Raw genomic sequence first — 22971 nt, 5'->3', positions numbered from 1 at the left:
TTAAATAATTGATTCATCCACTTCAGTAGAATTAGTCTTAACTCTCTATGTGAAAAAAAAAAAAAAAAAAAAAAAATGGAAAGGGATGATTAAAGTAGAAGTTGCCCCCCAAACTATGCTCTGTAGGATGGATTTTTTAAGAGAATGATTTACTAAGAGAGCAAATTCAATTCATTTTTTTCAATGCAAGGTGAATGTTTTCTCAGTCGATTGCATATCCTGTAGGGTCTTCCAGATGAGAATGCAGAACCTTTCATCAGCCTGAACAATGATGGAGAATAACTACAGTAGTAGTACCTGTGATTACTACCTAAGGTCCCCCGTCAGACTCTAAGTTCACTGTGGTAGGCTACATTTGCTTACTGGTTTAAGAGAACAGTCCCAATACAATAGCAATATTCTTCAACCTGTCTTTTATTAATTTTTAACCATCTCTGTTGGTTCCAAAATCTTGTTTGTATAAAATACATCATCCAGAAAGGGCATACATTTTTTGTTTAAAGCCATCCTCTCCTTGGGTAACTCATTTCAACAGTTGGTTTGATACACCTTTAAAATTCCAGTTTATTTCCATTACATATTTGGCTCTTACTTATAGACATTCAGTCTTGTTATGCCTTTTTTGGCTTAGTGTAAGAGCTCTTGAGCTCTTTGTACCTTCTTAGAATTAAAATACTTTTTTTTTTTTTTTTTTTAAAATCAACTAGGTGAAAGGACTTAATATTTTTCCTCTCCTGCTTTCATATCCAATGATTGTACCATCCAGATTTGCTAGAGCATCACATCAAGAGTTTGCACCAAATAGGTTAGAAATTGCACTGGAAGAAATAGCCCTTCTGCTCCACTCCGTGTACATTGCAGCCTTATTTGAACCCATGTACAAGTCTGTACTCAACTATGTTGAAAATGCATTTTCTGTGATTGGACATATCTTACACAGCAACCCAAGGTGCTTTACAGGATTTTCCAGTTCTCAGCAAAATTTGTGTTGCTCATAAACTCAAACAGGAACAGATTTTACATTCTGAGTTATTCATGAGTATGCTGAATAACAAGATACTAATGTCTGCCAAACCTCACAAAAGCTTGTGATCTATGATTTTTTTCCACTGAGCATGTGCTTAATTGATAGAGTGGACTCCAATTTTATAAATCCAACATGCTATCAAGGCACATAGCCCTTTCAAAAATGTATTGAATCTAAACAGTTATTTAGCTTGACCAAAATTCTATTCTGAGTCTCAAATCTGAAATTTATTTAATTATTATTATTTATTCATTTATTTGAATTTCTTTTTGTTTGTTTGTTAATATAGAATTCTACATCATTTCTTCCACTACTTGGAAAAGAGCTAATTATCCAATAGTTAACCATCACATCCCCTTTTTTTTTTTTTTTTTTTTTTTAACAAAACTTAAAGAATCTTCTGGTCTTCTGTAACTTCTCTAGTGCTTAAAGGTATATCAACGTCTGTAGGGACAGTAATCTCTTCAATTAATACCCAGAAGTCCTCTAGTTAAAAGAAACGTTCACATTCTCCTATGATAAAGACTTAAAGCTGTGGAACCTTACTATTTGACATTCAAGTTATTCTTAAATATCCACGTCAATCCGTGGTTTTCTTCCTGTCTCTCCTCTTTCTGCTGTTCATTATTTGCCTCAGCTTTGAACAATCATGCTTTTTAAAGCACATACATCAAATATTGAATGTAATCAGGTTATGATTGTTGGTCCCTAGGCAACCACCATTTTCCAGTCCAGTGATTAAGTCATCTTTATCCATCATTATGAAGTCCAAACTAATTACCTTGTGTTGTAGTCAGTAAATTTTTTAGAGGGAAAAAAAAAAAAAAAAAAAAAAAGTAGTCTTCAAAAATCTAATGATGCTTTGCTACTAGCTGCATGGGAACTCAGCATGAGTATCCCAACTGAAGCCTCTAGGAAATGAGAATGAGGTGGTTTTTTTTTGTTTTGTTTTTTTTTTGTTTTTCTTTTTACACATGGCAGATATACCTGTCATCCCCTTTTCCTCTTTTTGTAGACCTTGTTAGCATATATGCTGGGACATCCATATTTAAAATTATGCTGGTTTGAGTTACTCTCAAACAGAAACCCACCAATAATGTATATTCAAAGAGTGCTCATTCCCTACCTTACATCCCAAACTGTTGCAGCACCCTGTAGACAGAAATTAACATTCTTGTCAAGCAAATCATCTCTCAAGAATGTAGTCGTAAGTTAGATGTTTATATACCCTTTGTTTATATCTCAGATTCAGAGCTTATGAATATAAGCTATTAGAAGTTGATTCTTGCAGGGTCTTTTTCTACTAAATTATTATTTTATATTTTCAGGAGGTGGAATAAATACCCTGCACAGAGCTCTGTTCCTCTGCAGCTAACCTGCTTCTAGTGCTTGGGTCAACTCATTTAAATTTAGTCTGAGTATCTGTAAATTACATACCGCCATGCTGAGAAACCTTTCATATTTCTGTTAAACTCTGAGTGCCTTCACTACCTATGTTTGAATAGCTGTTTGCACAAATTGTCTATTGTCTCTGCTAGAATTATTAAAAATATCCATTCACCGGTTAGAGATTTCTATTTTACTGATTTATTATTATTATTATTAAAATGAGTAGGATCATGTATTTCTTGTGGAGATTGAGAAAACTCACTGTGAGTCTAAGGATGCATGAGGTGTGGGGTTTTTTTTCAAGTACTCAGAACAGGACACTGTGTGCCTGTGCAGAACAGTACTCATTTTTATTAAATCAAACCTGACTTCTTTCAGAACCACCAAAGGTAATAGAACTCAGTAAAATTATGATGGCAGTTGGTTTACATGTCTCATATTGCAGCCTACTCAGAAATGCACAGCTATTTTGTTCAAATCTAAAAATCTGTCAGTTTTGTTCAGCAAAGTCTTCTGGTTTACATTCTTGTTTAATAAATCCAAACAAGAAAGCACCCTTCAGTCAAGTGTTTACTGTTGCTGCTATTTTCTCTCAGAAAAGATGAGCCATGCTGAGTTTCTAGTCAATAGGTCACCATCACAGAATTTTAAATATATGCTCATTTTATGGTGATTTAGTGAGGAAAGTGCTTGCTAGTTATTGAAATACTATGGTAAACACTCAAGATATGTTCTTACTGATAAAGCACAAGACGGGAGGGGAACAGATCAAAATAAAGAGGAAAAATAGACAAAAGTGTAAGCACTTGCAGTACAAAATAAAGTACTTGTAATTCATAATCTAAACTGTGTTTCCATTGAGTGATCTCCTCTTCATATATATATATATATATATGATAGAAGAAAGTCTAAGAATATGTAAACAATTTTCTGAGTAAAACAGGATTTTCCCTAAAAAAAAAAAAAAAATAGAGGAGAAACTACTGCCTTTCTTCTGGAAGTCATCTAAAAATATTGTCTAAACTATTGCAGAGATAGTAGTAATGTATGTTTCTACAGCAGTAATGGCTGGATGATTCATCAGGGACTACGGGAAGTTTTGCCCTTCTGTACATTACAGAAACCTCCAGGATGGTGATGGGAGACTGAATCTATGAGTTGAACTGATATGCCCTAACTGTGGTTCCATGCTGTGGTGGTTTTACCGTGCTAGGCAGTTGAACACCACAACCGCTCTCTCACTCCCCCTCCTCAGATGAGGAGGGGAAGAAGTAAAGGAAAGAACAACTCACGGGTTGAGATAAGGATGATTTAATTAAAAAGGGGAAATATATATATATATATAATTAAGGAAATATTATTATTAATTAAACAATTCAACTAAAGGGAAAAAAGGGAAAGGGGAAAAGGGAGGGGGGAAAGGGAATAACTAAACAAAAGAAGTAAAGGCTATGTGGAAGTGCAGAGGAAAGAAATTACTCTCTACTTCCCACAAATGAGCGATGCTTGACCACGTCCTTGAAGCAGGGCCTCAACGCACGTAGCCAGTGTTCGGGAGGAGGACAGACGTTTTGCAACGAGAGCCCACCCCTCCCCTCTTCTTCCTTTTTCCACCTTTTATTGCTGAGTGTGACATCATATGGTATGGAATATCCCTTTGGTTGGTTTAGGTCAGCTGCCCTGCTGATGTTTCTTTCTCACTTTTTGCCCACCCCCTAGGAGGGTCAGAGAGAGTCCTGATGCTGTGCCAGCACTTCTCAGCAGCAGACACAACACTGGTGTGATACCACTGCTGTTCTAGCTACAAGTGCAGAGCGCAGCACTGTATGGGCTGCTGCAGGGAAAGTTAACATCCCAGCCAGACCCAGTACACATGCTATGTGAGTGAAGGTCTTAAATCAGGTCCTACTGATCAGTACCATTATCTCCTGCTTGACTTGTAGAGCAACAGCTGGTAGGCCTTGAGATCGGAGAGCCTGTCCCATGTCTCCTCCATCCTGATGCCTCCAACATCAATTATTCCCATTATAGCAATTAGGTCCAAGCACATTTCTGGTAAAGTGCTAAACTTGTTGGCTTTACTTGCTCACTTCTGGCTCCTTTTCACTGTAAGAAAAGCCAAGCAGGCCCATAAAACGATCTGTCCCCTGGCCAGTGAATTTTGTTGGCTGCAGTGGTACTTTTGGTCTGAATCAGTGCTGGCAGCCTCCTTCCCCCAAAGCCATGCAGGGTCTGTATCCACATTGTTGCCACCACACAGTGAAAGTAGCAGTGAGGTGAGGGGCAGATACCAATGGTCAAGTCCAATCACCCCTGTGATATGTAGCCTACTTTATTGTGGACTCGTCAGGGCTTATGCCAATCCTCAGATTGCATCTGTCCTCTAGTATGCAGATGTTTGCCTTTGTGGCCTTCTCTCTAGCACAAAAAGTGGTCTTTCTGTCAGCATGGGCAATGGAGCAGGGCTGAGGGAAAGAAAGCAGTGGTGCAGTAGGAAAAGGAGTGAGAGCAAGGAGATACCCTGTTCAGCACCAGGGGAGGAGAGAAGGAAGAGGTGGTCTCATAATCTCTGTTAATAGATGGAGGCTATGTTAGTAATTGGCAGTTTTAACCTTTCTTTTTTTCCAGTCCTCCTCTGTTGAAGAAAGTCCCCTCTCCTTTTTCAAGTGCCCTGTAGGCAGGCACCTGGGTTTCCATCTTTTCATCTTCAAACCAAGAAAATGAAGTTTTATCAGAACTTTTAACTTCTTAAAAACATTTTAATCAGGTTCTTACTTGGATTCTCTCATCCTCATCTTCAAGTAAATTGAAAATTGTGGTGGGAGTGTGCTACAGGCCACCTCATCAGGAAGAACAAGCAGATGAGCTTCACTAAGCAAATGGTTTCACTAAGTGCAGACCATGCCTGACAAATCTGGTGGCGTTCTACAGCAGGATTACAGCACTGGTGGATAGGGGAAGAGCAACTGGTGTCATCTATCTGGACTTGTGCAAAGCATTTGATACTGTCCCCTATGATATCCTTGCCTCTAATTTGAAGAGACATGGATTTTATGGATGGACCACTCGGTGGGTAAGGAACTAGCAGGATGGTCACACTCAAAACATTGCGGTCAATGGCACAGTGTTCACATGGAGATCAGTAATGAGTGGTGTTCCTCAGGGGTCGGTAGTGGGTCTAGTGCTGTTTAACATCTTTGTCCGTGTTCAGCTCTGGGGACCCCAGCACAAGAAGGATATGGACATATTAGAAAAAGTTCAGAGGAGGGCCACAAAGCTGATCAACGAGCTGGAGTACCTCTCCTACGAAGACAGGCTGAGAGTACGTAAAGGGGGCCTGCAAGAAAGAAGGAGAGGGACTCTGTCAGGGAGTGTAGTGATAGGACAAAGGGAAATGGCTTTAAACTATAAGAAGGTGGATTTACATTAGATTTTTGGAATAAATTCTTTACTATGAGCATAGTGAGGCACTGGCATAGGTTGCCCAGAGAACCTATGGGTGCCCCATAGCACCTGGAGGTGTTCAAGGCCAGGCTGGATGGAGATTTGGCCAACCTGATCTAGTGGGAGGTGTCCCTGCCCATGGCAGGAGGTTGGAACTGGATGATCTTTAAGGACCCATACAACCCAAACCATTCTGTGATTCTATGACTATAAATTAAAAGTATTTGAACTGTACCCTTCAAAATTCATCAAATACCTGAATAACCTTCAGCTATCAAAGTTTACATTTTCCATGAGACCATATGCTTATCAGCCCCAGCAGCTGGTGTTGAGAGGAATGTTCTACAAAGATGATTTCAAACCTTTTATGTTCCTTTATGTCTGAAACAGTGCTGCAGAGAGAAATACAGACCGAGTGACTGAGGCGGGCCTGTGCCATTGCCCATCTCCCTGCGGGCTTTGGACTGCCTGAGAAACTAATAAGCAATCTGTGTGATTTTCATATAATTAAAACGTATATTTTAATGTATGATTTCACTGAGCAGAGGGGCTCTCAGGAGCCCCAGCCCGTCAGGCGGGGGCGCAGCAGGGGCTGGAAGGCCAGCCTCTCCGCCCCTCCACCCCGTTCCCGCTCCCCGGATGAATCCAGTCCGGGTATTGCCTTCTCCAAATCTCCGCGCCGCGTTTTCTGCCCGCTCCGCACCTGCCGCTGCCCTGCGGCCCGGCGGCCCACGGGACCCGGAGCGGCATCGTCGGGACGGGACGGGACGGGGCGGGACGAGGTGGGCAGGGGAGCGGGGTCCCCTCCTCGGGGCCCGCTGGGGCAGGGGAGCGGCGCTGCGAAGTGCATGGGTCTTCTTCTGCCGGAACAAAGCTGCGAGATCCCAGCCTGGTGTTAATTCTTTTTTTATTTTTCTTTTTTCTTTTTTTTTTTTCCTGACTTCTTGTATGTGCTTTATCTGTGTGTGGGGTTCAGTTTAATGGGGAGGGTTGGGATGCATCTCAAAGGCAAGAAGGGCGAATCTGCTTGAGATCATATTCTGAGGCTGACGCTTCGACCCACCTGTAAGTTTTTGTTTATTTTTATACCAGCCGGTTGTAAAGAAGCAAGTTAATAAGCAGTCCTGTTGGACATGTCCTGCTGATATGAAGCTGAGTGTTTGAAGCCTAATATAATGCAAGGTTTAAGAAAAAAGCAAATTACAGGATTTGGTGTCAGTATAGCATCTTGAACTAACTTAATGTGTTGTTTTAATGTATCTTTATAGTAGAGCAAGCATAAATGCTTGCTATAATTCTAGTGCTATAATTCTTTTTATATATATTCTTATTTTTATTGCAGTTTAATCAAAGGTTTCCCTTTACCTCCAAAGAATCCCTTAGGTTTGAGATTAAAAACATCCAAAGCTCGGTTTCAGTATTTGGGTGGGGGCACTTGCTGCAGCTTGTTAACAAAGCCATTGTACTGCAAATGGCATTGTGCCCTCCAACACTATTCCTGAATTACATCTGTGCCTGCATGAAATAATAAAACATGTTGGTAGTGCACAGTTTGCTGTAGGCCAGCTGGAAATGTTCAGTTTATGCCATCTAATGCGATGCAAAGGTTGTCACAGGGTTAGTGCTTGCATGTTGTCTGCTCCTGTTCTTCCATCATCCTTCCATACACCCAGCTCTGTATCTTTTTTGTCAAAATGTTTATGCCACCTATTTTCATTAACTCCTGAGTAAGGCTGTGGATGAGCAAATTGTAGAAACTGCAAAGATAGGCACTGAGAATGCCTGATGTAATATTCTACATCTGATCTGAAAAGCAGTAAGGGTCTGGTTAAGCTGTATGTGTTATACCTGAGATTGGCAGGAGTGGAAAAGGAAGTATGCTTCTTTACTGGTTCTCATGGAAAGAAAATTGTTGAGCTTTTTCTCCCAACAGTATCAAGCCACACCTCTTTCTTTCATCTCCAGTATATTTGTAGAATCTGCAGAGAGTTTTTAGTTCCCAGATCATGGTATAATGCTTTTACATTTCATTTTTTGTGGACCTGTGGCTTCCACTGCCTAGAGGTGGGGAGGGTTTTCTGCCCAACCACTGTAACTAAAGTGCATGAAGGCTTCTCTTCAGCCAGTGTGAGGGCTCACCTGACCTTTTGGTCTACCCAAATTACTGTACAGGAGCAACCTGTAATGGTGGAGGTCTGCAGTGCTTTGCAGAATACAAGAAGTTGAAAAATCCCATTAATTCAGCAGGCTGTAACCTTAAAATTAGCTGAAAGAGATTGTTTGTCACAGAGTGAATACAGCAGTGGAAGTAACTGGCATAGAATGTTGTGGAGGCCAGAAACATTAATGGCTTCCAAAAGCATTGGACACATTCATGGAAGACAGTTCTGCCAGAAGCTAAATATAAAAGGCAAAGTTCAACCTTCATCTCAGAAATGTTTGTGGGAATCTGAAAACGTATACCCAGGGAGGATAATTTTCCATGTTCCATGTTGTTATACTACTTCGGAATCATCTACTGTCAGTCACTTTTTATTTGAAGAAAGAACAATGAACTAGGTAACTCATTGATCCGATCTAATGTGGCTGTTACATTTTTATGATAATTTGACGTGATAATTTGACATTGTCACTGAATAGCAGCAGTTTTCAGATGTGAATTTATTGCACATAAGTATGTTCCAGCAGAGGAAATACAAGAGTATTCACATATGCATGCATGAATGTAACAAAGAAGCAAAAGCCTTCAGTATTTCTTAGATCAACCCCATCTCTGACTTTGAGACATAATAGACTGTTCAAATACAAATTACTCAGCTTCAAGTTGTGAAGCATACAATACTGGAAAAAAATAGATAAGAGAAATTGCTGTTAAAAAGAATCAATTTCATTTCTTTCCTGAACTGTCCTAGAATATTTTTTGAATTGTTAAAAGAGATGGTGTCTTTCAGTAGTACATATAGATTGTTGCTATCTATACAAAAAGTGGATGTTTTGATCCAAGAAAAAATTGATTCAAAATGAGGAAATAAACAGGGAATCAAAATGTTGAAAGAAAAAAAAGACCTACTAAGTTACAATATTTATTTCCTTGCTGGCATCCTGTTTTTCATTTTCTTGCCATTTCATGCTTTGATAACTGAAACAGATTTCCACTACGTAGACAGATCATTGCTTGTCCATGATGAATATCTCCTGAAAAATATCAGTTCTCCAGTTTTTATTTATATCCTACATGGCATTGAAACCCAGTATTGTAGATGTAATAGTCATAGATTTCTATTAAATAAATAAGAAAAAAATGTGTGGGACTTATGAAGTTTTCTTTTAGTAATACTAATGTCCTTACTAATATAGTTTCATGATAAACAAATTGCAGGTCCTTATTTTTTTAGATTAACCTTCTGTACTCTTAAAGCTTTTGTTTGTTTTTGTTGTTAATATGAGGCATAAATGGTATAAGAATACAAATGTTTTTATTGAAAAAAAACATTTCTGAGTTTTAGATTCATACCATAAATCTTCAGATGGTTATTCTTGCTCTTCCTAAATCTACAAAAGTGAGATAGTAAGATAAGAAAGAGAGGAGGGAGGTGGGAGGCAAGAGAGGGAATTTCAGCCTACCCAGTCTGATGACACTGCAGGTTTATTAAGATATTTGAAGCTGGTTATAAGGAATACAAAGCTTAGTCTGAGTGCGTTTGCAAAAAGTTATAAAAGTGTACCAGTTAAAACCACCAAATAATAAACAGACTGAAGTTACAGTATTTTAATACACTTCTAACAAATGCACAATATAACTATATTCACTGGAGTTTGGCCAAGACACATCACAATTGACTCCACACTGCAAGACTCTTGTTTGATTATTTATTTATTTGCTTATTTCCAGGCCTCAAAGGCATTTGCTGGGTTATGAAACAGTTAGCCTAAATAATACATAAAAACGTATTTAGACAAAACATGTGCACAAAAATGGGTATTTCTTTGACATAGTAATGCTACCTTTATGTGTTTGTTTTACATTCTTCTTTAATGCTTATAAAAGATTCTGTCTAAATTAAATATCATTGCCTTAAAATATAATGGATTTATAAATTCTGCTGAAATCCTTTGTACCAACCAATTCTGAAAATCATTTTTCTTTGATAAAATCTGTTTTGATATTAATATCTCTGATGATAAAAATTCCTTAGTTACTTTATCAGTCCTACTGTGTTGTGTATTTTTTTATGACATCTTAGCAATGTAATTTCTTCTTCCCCTATCATCCACTTACCCTCTTGCTATTTAGAGCCTGTCTGCAGAGAAAAGTAGATCAAAATAAAATTCCTTGTTGAGGATAAAACAACCTGGTTGCTATCCTTCTGCTGCACTCCACTCATGATCCCATTACTCCTGCATCACATGAAGAGGATAGAGTACAGGGTAGAGAAAAAAAAAATATTGTTCTTGAAGCTAACTGTGAGATACTTATGCATTTTTACCTTGGAACTGCTGATTTCTGCAGCTTGGGTTAAGCTTTATATTGAGCACTTTGCTTGTCAGTCAAAAGATTTCTAATAGCCCTCAGGAGGGTTTGCAATTGAAGTACTATTGCAGGCTGAAGTACAGCCTGAACAATACAGACTGAAGTACAGACTGAACAATATTAGCATCCTGTTCTGTCAGTACAGGCTATCGTCTAGGGTTTTTTAATTTATTTTTTATTTTTAGCTCTCCATACATATAGAATTCCCACTTTAAAGAACACACTGAGAGAGAAGGAGAAAAATTAGTCATCTAGGGGAGAAATAAAATGCTACACAAAAATATGTAATGACTATATACACCATTGGTTATAAAGGGTAATGCATGGAGAAGTCCCTCTTCCGCTACAACGCCTGTAGGTTTTGGTCCCACTGTCAGTGGGACACAGGAGGACTATCACTTCCCATTGAGTTTCTGACCCTACCTGAACTCAAAAGGTCTCTGTTGAATGGAAACATTTGAAGGTATCTTTCTTTGACATCAAAAGGATCTCTAGAAACATGCAATTTCTTCTCTTTTGCCCTGATTTTGCATAGTTCCCATTTCTGTTTAATGAACGGAAATGCATTGTACAAACTGTGCCTCCATCAGTAATATTTCCAAAGTCATTAGAAGCTTTTGGGGTTTGTTTTTTTGTTGTTGTTTTGTTTTGTATTTTTTTAAAAGGTATTTCATTTTATTTTCAAATTTAAAACCAATACCCATACCTTCTTTACTGAGATCCCAAAACATTTGAAGTAGCTAAAGGACTACCATCCCAATTAGATATTAGGGAAAATTATAAAAGTCCTTCTAAGAGAGACAGGGAGAGTTTGAGGTGAATATCTGAAGTGACTGTCTGAAGATTATAGAGTAAATCAGTACCATTTGTTCCCTTGAAAGACTAGCACTCTGTGTTGGCCTTAGTTTTGTTGTTGTTGTTGTTTGTTGTTTTTTGACAATTCAATTACTAAGAACCTTGCAGCATCAGTTAATTCATTTTTCACCAAAAGACGGTGGACATAACCATTATCAACTCCATAAGGAATTTTAAAATGTGAAATTCCAGGAAATAATAAATACAATATACAATCTTCAAATATTCAGTAACTATACCATAGGTACAGAATAGCACACAAAAAAATCTGTGTTCTCGAAAGCTCTTTATTACTGGCATTGTGAAACTGTTCTGTCAAATAATTACTTGGTTTCAAAGCCCTCTATGTACCTTTTTTTTTCTTTCACTGAAGAACTGCAGTCCAGCAGTAGTCTTAATTATTTCTGTAATGATGGAACTTTGACTGGTGTATGTTTCAGATCAGTGATTTACCATCTCCACTATGCAGTGACCTTAAAGCCATAATTCTTCTGCCCATGACTCTGTTTTGGAACTGCTCCAGAGCCATTGAGTGGCATAGCTTCCAGGCCTATTTTGCTTCTTTAATGTTATGTTTTTTTTCACCTGGTTCAGTCATTTCCAGTGTGTGCTGAAAGTATCATTTTATAAGGAAATGGCCTTTGTTTCACCAACACCAATGAAGCTGCTATTGCAACTGAAACTTACTCTGAGCTGTTAGTCTTCATAAGTAATTTTTCTCTTGTGTGCACCTTGGATAAGACCATTTATTAAGTGTCACACAGCAAGTGAAAGCACAATTTGCTAACTGCACAACACTATTGGTAGGCACAGTAGTTTCTGACAGAGTGCTTCATACAACACAAATATTGTCTTCTCCATATTCAGTGTGATCAGTGAGTTTGTCAGTTTAGACATAAATTTTATAAACAAAATTGTTCCATACAAGCTATAATTTCTTACAAAATGAAACCTGAAACATTACAATAAGTAACATAAATAAAATTGCAAAGAAAAAAATATATAGCCAAGGAAGGCCCATGTCAAACAACAGGGCCACACTGCAGGCAGTACCTGTCAGGTCTGCAAAGAAGTCAGATATATGCCTGTCTGAGGGATCTGACTGAGGGATCTGATCAGGGGTCCACGGCAAAGGGGATGGTGAGTCGTGATACATGCCAGAAGAGGGGTGACAGTACAGCAGTCTGAGCCTTACAGGGGCTGGAGGTTATGCTGCAGCCTCTCATGGTGTCTAGTGCATCCCTGCAGGCTCCCGGGCAGCCTAAACATATTAGTGTGAAGGAAGGAGAGTTCCTTTGGATAGGCATCTGGGTACCGCTGGGTAACTGTAGACCAATGAACTGAAAAAGCATGTCTGCTATGTGGGATTTAAAATTTGCTTACGAGCAGATGGTAGCCATTTGCAGTCATGTCCTGTGAAGCTCAAGTCCCTGTTCTCAGGGGTCGCTAACCCTTTCGCGGTCCCTAGCACCCCTGTAACAATTCTCTGTAACAAAGAATCTTACCCTGCTTGGTATGTACATGCAGAGAGCAGCATGCCCTCTCAGAGTGCAGAGAGCTCTCTTTGAAGTTATGGATAAAAATAAGGTTCCTGCTGCTTTATACTTGGTTTGTATCAATTACTGAATTTTACTGAGAGATTGACATTAAAAACAAAGGAATTTTGAGGGTAAGTCTTTACAGCAGATAGTTCAATGCCTGTACGTGTCCTGCTGCTTTACATCAATTATGGCTCCATTAAACATCATTCTGGGACTGTTGCTTCTTTGCTTCATACTGTAGGTGTTTAGCATATCTGATACCACACAAGGTATCCACACAGTTAAGTGGCATCAGTATGTTTTTTTTTTTATAGATATCACTGATCTTAAGACAGAGAAAATATAAACAGCCAGTAAGCAAACAGGTGCTTGGGCTACACACTGGAGGACATTCATTAGAAGAGCTAGGTGATGTGTCAGAACATAGTTTTCCCTTTGTCTGGTGTTATCCACCTTGCTGGGTGTACAATACTTGTTCCTGATGTGGACTTTTTCACCCTCTGGTTTCAGTCTAGTGGATATATGATGGCCCAGATAGGTTCTCCCTTAATTTTGTGCTGTGTGTGATTCAAGTCAATTTATTTATTCTCTCTCTCTCTCTCTCTGTCCGTGACAGTCCTCAAGTATCAGCATGTGCCAGGGTTCGATGTTGCATTAAACCACTCCATTTAGGCATCAAATACTGCAAATAAGAGAAAATGATTTAGTAATCTCAGTACACTGTGACTTCTTGAAATCAATAGTTTCCTTTCAGTGGAGTTTAAACTGCACTCCATTATGCGGAGCCTGATGCAGTAACACAGAGATGCTTAAGATGCCTACTGGGCTGCTCTTTTTGCAGTGGGTGATGTAACAAGATACCTTTCTGAGTACAGGGGACAAGCGAACACATGGCACTTTAGAAAAATCTATTGCTAAGGTTGACCCAAAACAATTAGTGGTTCATTTAATTGAATCAACAGTTCACCTGTGCAGTCTATTATAATATTACATAGAGATAATTTAGGTTAGTTTTAGTAGAGCTAGCTGAAGAGTTATAGAGATTTATAATGGATTACCTTCTGTCTATCTGCTGAGTGAATGCTTAATCTTAAGTGAAATAGGAAAGCATTCTGGTAGTTCAGCGAGAAATACCACTCAGTGGCAAAGCTGTGCTTCTCCTGCTATTGATATGGATACTCTATTTCCAGCATTGTTTTTTTTGTGTGTGTGTTCCTCAGCATAAATAGGTTGTTGTCCTAAATCCAAATGGCAAATTTTTTCACCATTTTCTAAGCAAAATTCAAATGGTGTCTTGTTTAAAAATGTTGAAGTAATAGTCATTGGGCTGTGGGATCTTTAGTTGGGCTGCTGAGACTCTTGTTTAAAAGGCACCTTCTGCCACAACCAAATCACTCCAGTATATCATGTTTTTCTTGTCCCTGACCCTCTATGGGGTACTTTGGGCAGAATTTTCCCATTGTCAAATGGGAAAGAAGTAGATGGCTATAACGTTTACTGAGAGCTTTGCCATGCTAGAAGTATACTTAGGTATGCCCTCTTTCTGCTGTGAAGAGCATCACTAGAACAATCCAAGGGAATTCATAATAGGTTATTTGTTATGTGCGTTGTTGTACATATCTATGAACTTCAAGTACTTCAAGTTCTGTTACATTTCCTTCCTAATGGAAGGTAATTCACCATGAATAGATGTTTGGATCCTCTCTTTGTGTTTTGAACATTGTGCAAGATTTAGATTTTTTTATAACTGTATCGATCTGCATTTCAGAGTCCTATACAGAAAAAAAAATACTGATCAGCTAGTATAGAAGAGACATTCAGGACATATGTTTAGTAAAAACAGTTTTTGTAACATTGCAATGAGGGTGCTTCTCTCTACCCTCATGGCTGAATCTCTCTCCCCTCCCTCTTTCCAGGGTCAGTATAACACAGTCCAAGGCCATCTTTCCCTATGTAAAGTGGCTGTAATGGTATGGCGCAGTACTGTCCTGGATCATATTTCTTTGTGCTGCAGAGCCTTGTCTGTGTGTGAATCATTCAAGGATCCTCACATGGAGAATTTTATGTATATGTTTGTCTATCAAAAACCTGCTCAAAGCGTTAAGACCAAACTTTTTTTTAGATTGTTTTTTGATTTTGTTTCCTGCTAAATCAGGCTGTCATTTTTCTGCAGTCGTTCTAGTTAATGCTAGAAACATATAAAAAATAAATGCTAGAATTAAACAGAGCTGCCCCCCTCCAGCAGCGCCATAGCCTGTTGTCTTATTAGAGTTTCTATGGCACTTTGAGCTACTCTATAAATCTTTCACTGGTAGATATAGAAAGTAGAAAGGGGAGAGAGACTGTAGACAAAAACTATATTTGGCATGTGTCTGCTTCTATAATTGGATTCTGTCATCATGTACATGCTAACTGGGTAAACTTCAGTAATAATCTGAACCAAACTGTTTGTTTGTCTTATAATAGTGCCTAGACAGGAGCCACAACTCTGCATCTCAAGGTACTGTAGTAAGAACAAAAAAGACTTAAAAAACAGGTAGCCTCACAACACTGAGTAGTATTGCTATATGCTACTTACACGTTTATGACTTTTGCACATTTTTTTCCTCCATACAATATATTTTTGCTTGTTTTCTTGTAGTTTCATGGAATAATAAATTTCAACTTTTACTGCCTTGTGTCATCAGCATGCTTAAAAATATATTTTCTTTCCATCTTTTCACCTAGGTGGAAAAGAGCTTCTTCAGTAGGAGCACATAATTTTCAGCTGAGAAATAATATTCTTTTCATCACTATGTGGTATGTTTCTGCCACAGCTGTTGAAAATAAGACCTGAAATCAAAACCAGTAACAGGATTAAACTCCAGAATCTTTTTGCCATTAACGAAATAACAAAATATAAGTAACAAGTAATTGATGTTAAGCATACATTCAGTGAATGAGAGCACACAGGATGTGGCAACAGCTGTGAGTTGTTTAAATATACTATGTAGTAGTTACATACATTTAAATGGTGATTAATCTGTGTAGGTAGTTATCATGTGAATGTTCAGTGTTAAGTATTTGTATGCTATAGTGCATCTGTGTTAGAATAGGTTCACCTGAATTGTCTCTGTTTGGTTATCATGGCCTTCATCTCAAATCAGCAGGTTATATGGTCAAGGAAGCAAATGATTGAAAACAGATAAAGTTTAAAAAGGATGATAAATGGTATTCTTGGAAGTCTTTTATTACAGAAATGCTTGTGGATGGGGTGCCAGCGGAAGATTGCTGTTTTAGATCTGAAAGCAATAATATTAATATCGCCAATTGCTAATAGTAATACTATATGCTACAATATTAATTTATACAACATTGTGTGCTGAAAATTAGAACAATGGAAAGTAGTTGCATTGTACATTTCCCTTTAAATAATATGACTGTCATCTTTTTTGCTCTCCCCTTTGTTATAGGGAGAAAATTGAATTTCAGTCATGACAACAAAGACATATTTCATTATATAATCATTACACTCTCCAGGGATGGGTTTACAGCAGGCTCAAATACACAGGGAGGCAAAGTATAATGGCCTAGCATCAGAATATCTGTGTGCAGAGCCCCATGGGAATTGCATGGAGGAGCATGTTCACAGTTACAGAACTCAATCCATCTTGTTTTAGCACTGATGTGATGTGAGCCGATTGTAAATTTACATGGGGTGACTTGCACAACTGTAATTTGTAAAATGTTTTAAACAAAAATGCAGGTCTTTAGCAAGGTGCCTTGATAGGTTTTTTATGTGTGTTTTGTTTTTTCTTTTTTTTTCTTTAATTCTTTCAGGATCTAGTATCCATCACTTATTATTCACAGAGTATAGATAAGAATGGTGCTGAAGCTGCTAAAGTAGTGCAACCATATTTATGGATTTTTACTCTTGTCATTCAGGATTGTAAATGGGAGGCTATCAGCATTGCTGCATGAAGTTCACAGACTCTGTAAATAAACTGTTATGACATCAGTTACAGGATTTAAGGAGGAATATGGTCTTCTAACTGTTCCTTAGATTATAAGGATTACTCAAAATTACAACCATTCACTGAATATACTATGAATATTTATTGAAGTAAGAGACAGCGAATATAGTGGTCAGGTATGAATCCTGTCTGAGTGATACCGACTTTCAAGCAATTTGACTATTAAATATGGAAAATCTGTGTGTATGTATGAGTGTTCTTACTTAGTATAAAATTTTTGAAGAAGATGATGTTTAACTATTCAGTCAGGCAACTTCCTTAAAGGAGGCCTGAGTGAAAGACTCACGTGGCATACAATGATGTTAATGAATCTAAGCTAGTCTCTAGATGAGTCCTGAGCATGTTTCCACTTTGTCACAGGTGACAGCCACTGCTCACTGACAGTTTGTGAAACATGGATGTAATATTGATACAGGCTGGATAAGCACTAGCAGAGAGAGGAAGATATTCTCAAATGAGAAGGGAAAGGGAAAATGGGAGGGGTAGAACAGATCAGTTCTTGTACTGTGGATCATATAAGGAGCTAATGCTAGTAATCATCAGATTATGTGACTTCCTTTTGTGTGTGATGCTAGGTGAGGACTTAAGTGTTGCATGTTTATCATTCTGAATTGGTTGCCACAACAGAAAAGGTACAATTTTATTTTGTGTGAAAATCAGTAAGTTGTTTTAAGTGTGCTCAGGATTTGTCCGTTTTTCACCAGCCTTCCCCCACTTCACATTTAATATGTAAATCCCCCCCAAAAAAGCTTGGCTTGAAATACTTTGGTTTATCACCTTGAAACTCCTTGTACATATCTCTTATGCAAAACCCTTAGTACTCATAGAAATAGCACTGCCACATAGGGAGTTTTTAAGATGCCCAGTGAGCAGCCCAGGCCTCATTGCCTGGAGCATATAACTGGTCCTTATTTGGTTAGAGCTGAACACAGACTAATCCAAAAGGTTTGTAATGCATTTTCTAATCACTATTTTTTTTTTTTTTTGGATAGTAAAACTCAAACCCAGTTGTGCTTCACTTCCAGCTCTTCCCCCATCTCTTAGGATAAAACTGTTGCACTTTTTTTCCTCACACCTTTCTCAGGAGAACCATCTCCTGTCTCAGATCTGTTTTCCTTTCTTTCTTTTTTCATGACACAGTCCTGTGATTTATATATGACTTTTTTTTTTCTAGAAACCCCATTCTTCAAACCCTGAACATTATTCCTATCTGAAAAGGATGCTTTTGACCAGCCTGGGGCTGGTTCTTAGTTTCTCTCCCTGGGGTATTGTGTTGCTTTGCTCAGCTCAGTAGGAGTTTTTCTATTGACTTCAAGGGCCAGGCTTTAACATCCCTCCCTCTCAACCCAGGGAATGGAAACCTGGTGAAAGGGAATTTGAAGAATCTCAAGGGCTCTGTAGAAATACTCTGGTACAGTGCACACGTGATGCTGCCGTGTTCCTTTTCATGTACTCTCTGCTGCCATTGAGGAAATTAAGCTGAATTCTTCACTGCAATGTAAATATTACATGGGATACTGCAGTGAGGTTTTGATGTGCTGATATTCTCTTTAATAGAGCTGGATGATAAAGAGAGCCAGTTTTGTTTCTGCATTGTTGTACTGGACTGAGTGACTTCAGCTACCGCAAGAGATCCTGCTAGAAATAAACCAGCTGCAAGTGTCCCGCTCATTCCTTGGTCATTAGGACATGTGCTGTGGCTTATGGCTACTATTTTGGGGTTGTATTAGCTGGTGTTTTAGAAGTGAGGAAAGCTATTCAGGTTTGGGGAGTTGCATCTGTTTCAGCTAGCAAAGGCGGAGGAGGCCTGTGGTCTGCTCATGAAGCCAGTTTGCAAGCTGGCTGACAGCCACAATGTGCAAAATGTCTGACTTCTAAAACCTCTCTGCTGTCAGGGGCTCTAAGGGGAAGGCACAGGAGCACACACACGTCTTCCTAGCAGGAGCATGGGGAGTCTGTCATCTCCATGTTTTGGAGCCAGTCTCTTTTCAGTTGTGCCCAGCAGCAGGACGAGAGGCAACGGGCACAAACTGAAGCACAAGAGGTTCAGGCTCAATATGAGAGGGCACTTCTTTACTTTGAGGGTATCATTTTAATGATAGCATAGCAGTGAAAACAATTCACATCAAGGCCTGAAGGTTTCCCTCTTTAATCAGTAATGAAATAGAAAGAAGTAGGGTCTGAAGTGTTCTCAGTCTCCTGAAACAGACTTTGGAACTGAGCTCTGGGAACTGAGTGTTAAGACTGTGCTTTCCAAAGCAGTAATTTGTTTTATTTTTCTTGATTTCCTGTAGAAATTGGGAAGATTGACCAAGATATATATAAATACAACACACCAGGATTCACTGGCTGCCTATCAAGAGTACAGTTCAACCAGATTGCTCCACTAAAAGCAGCTTTGAGACCTACCAACACCTCCTCTCACGTCCACATTCAAGGAGAACTGGTGGAATCCAACTGCGGAGCATCACCACTGACAATCCCACCAATGTCGGCCGCAACTGACCCGTGGCACTTAGATTCAGGTAAGGTGGGCTTCTTTCCATGTTAACTCAGCTGGGCAGTTGAGAGAAAGAAATACATTCACCCGCCTCTGTAAGAAAAAGTAGCATAGAGCAGGCGTAATGTATAAATGATTAGAGGGCAATACTCACAGAAGGAAATGCAAAACTGGAGTGACAGGGATCACTTCTAAATGAAGTTGCAGAATATTTTCTTTACCATTTTTTTTAATCACTGTTACATTTGTGAAGGAACATTACAGCGTTTTGGTAAGTGGGAGTGGTTATCAGTTTCATTCTTTCTAGTACATCTAGATTAGATTTCATTAATGCAGGTTAGTGTCCTGTGCTCGTTATACATTTGCGTTTTACATGTATTCATAATATATGTGCCATCTCTACATTTTTAATAGGTTGAACAAAACTTCAGTTTCAGGTTTGTACTGCTTTTCATCCTGTATGTTGCATTCTTAATTATAAGTAGAAGAGCCTGGGCTCAAAACACTACAGAAAATTTTAGATATAATCAGAGTTACAACACTGAAGTATTCAGCTTTACTTTTCTTTTTTGTAAGTCTTACACTGTTTGATTCTTGAGTTTTGCACTTGGTGCTGTAATAGCACTTTGTAGTATTGGATTCATAGTAAGCAGAACATTGCTAGTATAGATAAATAATGCATGGTAGAATTTCTTCTGCTGAATTGCTAATAAGTGAGTATATTGTAGTCAGCGTCACATAAAAAAAGTAAATCTAATTTTAGGCATAAATGTGTTTATAAAGTGCTGATTTGTTTTCTGAAATGTCTGCTTTCCTTAGGCTATGTTTAATGGAAAATCCCATTAGTCATGACTGCACTCTTCTCATGCTGGAAATGCTGGAAAGCCAAAACAATTTGCTGATCCCAGAAATCTTATCCTGCTTTATGACTGTCAGTGTTTGAAAGTGTACATTATAACTTACTTTAGAGGGGGGTTTTGATTATTTTTTCCAGCTGCATGAGTGTCATTTTTTTAAAAAAATCTGCTCCCTTTAAATTCATATTCAGGGGTACATTGACACTTGTCTCATATTTTGGCCTCACTTATACAGGTGTAAATTAGAACACATCTGGGCAAGCTGATGGCTTGACAGTGGTTGCCTGTTGTGTGTTGGGGTTCCATCTAGCTGTCAGTTTCGATGTGAGAGAGGACAGGTTCCTGTCCTCCTTAGAAGCATGTGCCAACATCATGTCTTTGTCACTTTTTTCTCAAAATCTCAAGCAATTCTTTGTAGCCTTTCTTTTCAGGTCTTCTTCAATAGAGAAGTAGGGCAGAGCTTTGTAAGGAGAGGGAGATATTCTGGGTCTGAGGGTCCCAAACACAAATACAGGCAATATCGTATTCTAAAACCTTTCATTCCCTCCATGCTACCACACCTTCATAAGACTTAAGTGCACCTCTTCCCCATTTGTAACATGCAATCTCCTACTTGATTTTTTTCATCACAAATCTTAGTAGTCCATTTATTCTCTGAAATTATTAGGTCAGTTTCTATGTGAAGATTATGTTCTGTGATTCTGTTTCTATAAAAGCACATTACCTGGACGATATCTCACTGACTCATGTCTTTTAAAAATGTGCCATAAACTTCTTGAGGATGAACTGCTGCAGTGAGTCTTACGCAGCTTATGTGGTTTGGTTGCTAATTTTGTTTGGTTTCTTTTTCTTAGAGATAATGTGACTGCAAGCTAATAAAATATTGTCTGGATTTACTCAGCATAGCTGCACTGTTCCTAATAGCTCCTGCTGTTAAAAAAAGAGGAGGTTCTGTTTGTCCTTGTTGTGTGCTGCTATGTTTGACCATTTGGTATTGCTTGATTCATTTGGTATTGTATTGGAAACCGTTGGTGTGTCAATTCAGCTTTGATCTGACAGATTAAAAATGTATACATTTCTTCTTGATTAGTTGCAGTAGTCAAGTCATGTACCCATCATGAAATATATCAGGGAACATGCAGTATGCAGTTAGCTTGGCTCAAGTGGTCTGTTAACTTCAGTCCAGTAAAAAAGGAAATCTTATTGCAATAGTGGGACTTGACTGTTTCAGTCTTGGGCATCCAGAATATGATGGCCAACCTTCACCTGTGGTGATGAGAAGCTTCAGTAAAACTGGGATCCAGGGATTCCTCCTCTTGTCCTCTCCAGTGTTCAGCAGCAACAGAGGGAAAATATCACATTGCTTTAAAGACTGCTTGTAAAGAACTGCTCTACACTAAAGAACACAATGATTTCAGGTCAGTTAAGGTGTGCATTGGGAGTGGTGTTTCACTGGGGCAGGAGTGAAAGGACATTCAGCTGTGTGTGAACAATTCCAGATGTTCGCTTTTGGTGAAATAGCTTTGATACAAAGATATCACAGCAACTCATTTAGTGATGTCAGATAAGAACAACTCAGGCTTTGTAAAATTATCTCTGGTGGTCTGACACAGCTGGCTCTGTTTCAGCTTCAGGAAAAATATGTACTGTCGACTGCATTAACTTAGACATAGATGATGGTGTCTGGTAAATTAAAGTGTTTGTTACAATTTGCATTAGCAAATTGGCAGTTTACACTTTTTTTTTTTTTAATGTTTCACAGTACCTGTAGAAAACAGTTTTTGTAAATTTATTCCTTCACTAAACTGCCTGAAGGGGCAAAGGGAAAAAATTCTTTGGAGACTCACTCTGCCACAAAAGCAAAGAGCATGCATTTGAAAGCAGCATGTCATCCATTTCATTTTAAATAGATCTTAATAAAACATAAGAGTTGAGAACAGGTGATTAGTAGTGAAAAGAGAAAGGGAGAAAAGTTGTGTGGCAAGTATTAAATGGTATCGTTGGTATTGGTCTTATTTAGTGACAATCTGTGCACTTATCCTGATTCATATTTTGAATTAAGTGTGGATTTAAACCTTTGCTCATCAAATACCAAGAAATAGAACTTTGAAGTTGAAACACAATGAAGAAGAGAGTCAAATATATGTGTCTAAATAGGACAGGTACCCCTAAAGGCAAATACCATGATCCTTTCACCTCTAAACTGCAATAATGGATCAGACCTTATGGATAGTTACTAGATGCCAAGCAGGTTCTGCCTGACGGGTGACCTACATGTAATATTTGTCTTAAACTCTTTTATGTACTTACTACATGGACACCTCCTGCTAGCTGTGAAACACTGTGGATGCCCTAACATAAAGGGGGGAAATCATAAAGACACTTCTCAGTCACTTGCAATTGACCCTTAGAGGTTAAGATTTTGTCAGTAGGAAAGCTTATTGATTTGCTCCTCAGACAAATGGGCCATACAGCTTCTAGATTCACTTTTTTGCACTTTCTATTAGTCTTCAATTCACATATATTTCAAATTTACAATATTAGCTCTTTTATTTATTTTTTTTATTGTTGCAAAAATGCTATTTCTCTCCCTCCCCACTCCTGCCTGGCATTTTGCCATCCTACTGCAACATTATCATAAACCATTATCTTGTTCAGCTTGTGAGTATTTCTATAATGCATAGTCTTTTCCTGTTGCTATGGTGATCGGTTCTTGGTGGTGATGAAGTGCAGAAATTCAACAAGTCATTCTTTCCTAGAATGTGACTTTGGTGATTTAAAAAGTGACTTCAGTGTTTGTTTGTTTGTTTGTTT

General features: G+C 38.4%; 1 protein-coding gene across 3 annotated transcripts in view; it reads left to right on the top strand.

The window, feature by feature from the left end:
* Positions 1–22971, top strand: part of CNTNAP2 (contactin associated protein 2) — a 1137498-nt gene that overhangs the window by 1094391 nt on the left and 20136 nt on the right. For all 3 annotated transcript variants that reach the window (XM_035319470.1, XM_035319471.1, XM_035319472.1), the window contains one exon: positions 19095–19325. In XM_035319470.1, coding sequence (XP_035175361.1) covers positions 19095–19325 — 231 coding nt within the window. The remainder of the gene's footprint in view (positions 1–19094; positions 19326–22971) is intronic.

The sequence above is a fragment of the Oxyura jamaicensis genome, chromosome 2, assembly GCF_011077185.1.
Source record: "Oxyura jamaicensis isolate SHBP4307 breed ruddy duck chromosome 2, BPBGC_Ojam_1.0, whole genome shotgun sequence".
Lineage (NCBI taxonomy): Eukaryota > Metazoa > Chordata > Aves > Anseriformes > Anatidae > Oxyura > Oxyura jamaicensis.
This window is presented reverse-complemented; position numbering and strand designations above follow the sequence as displayed.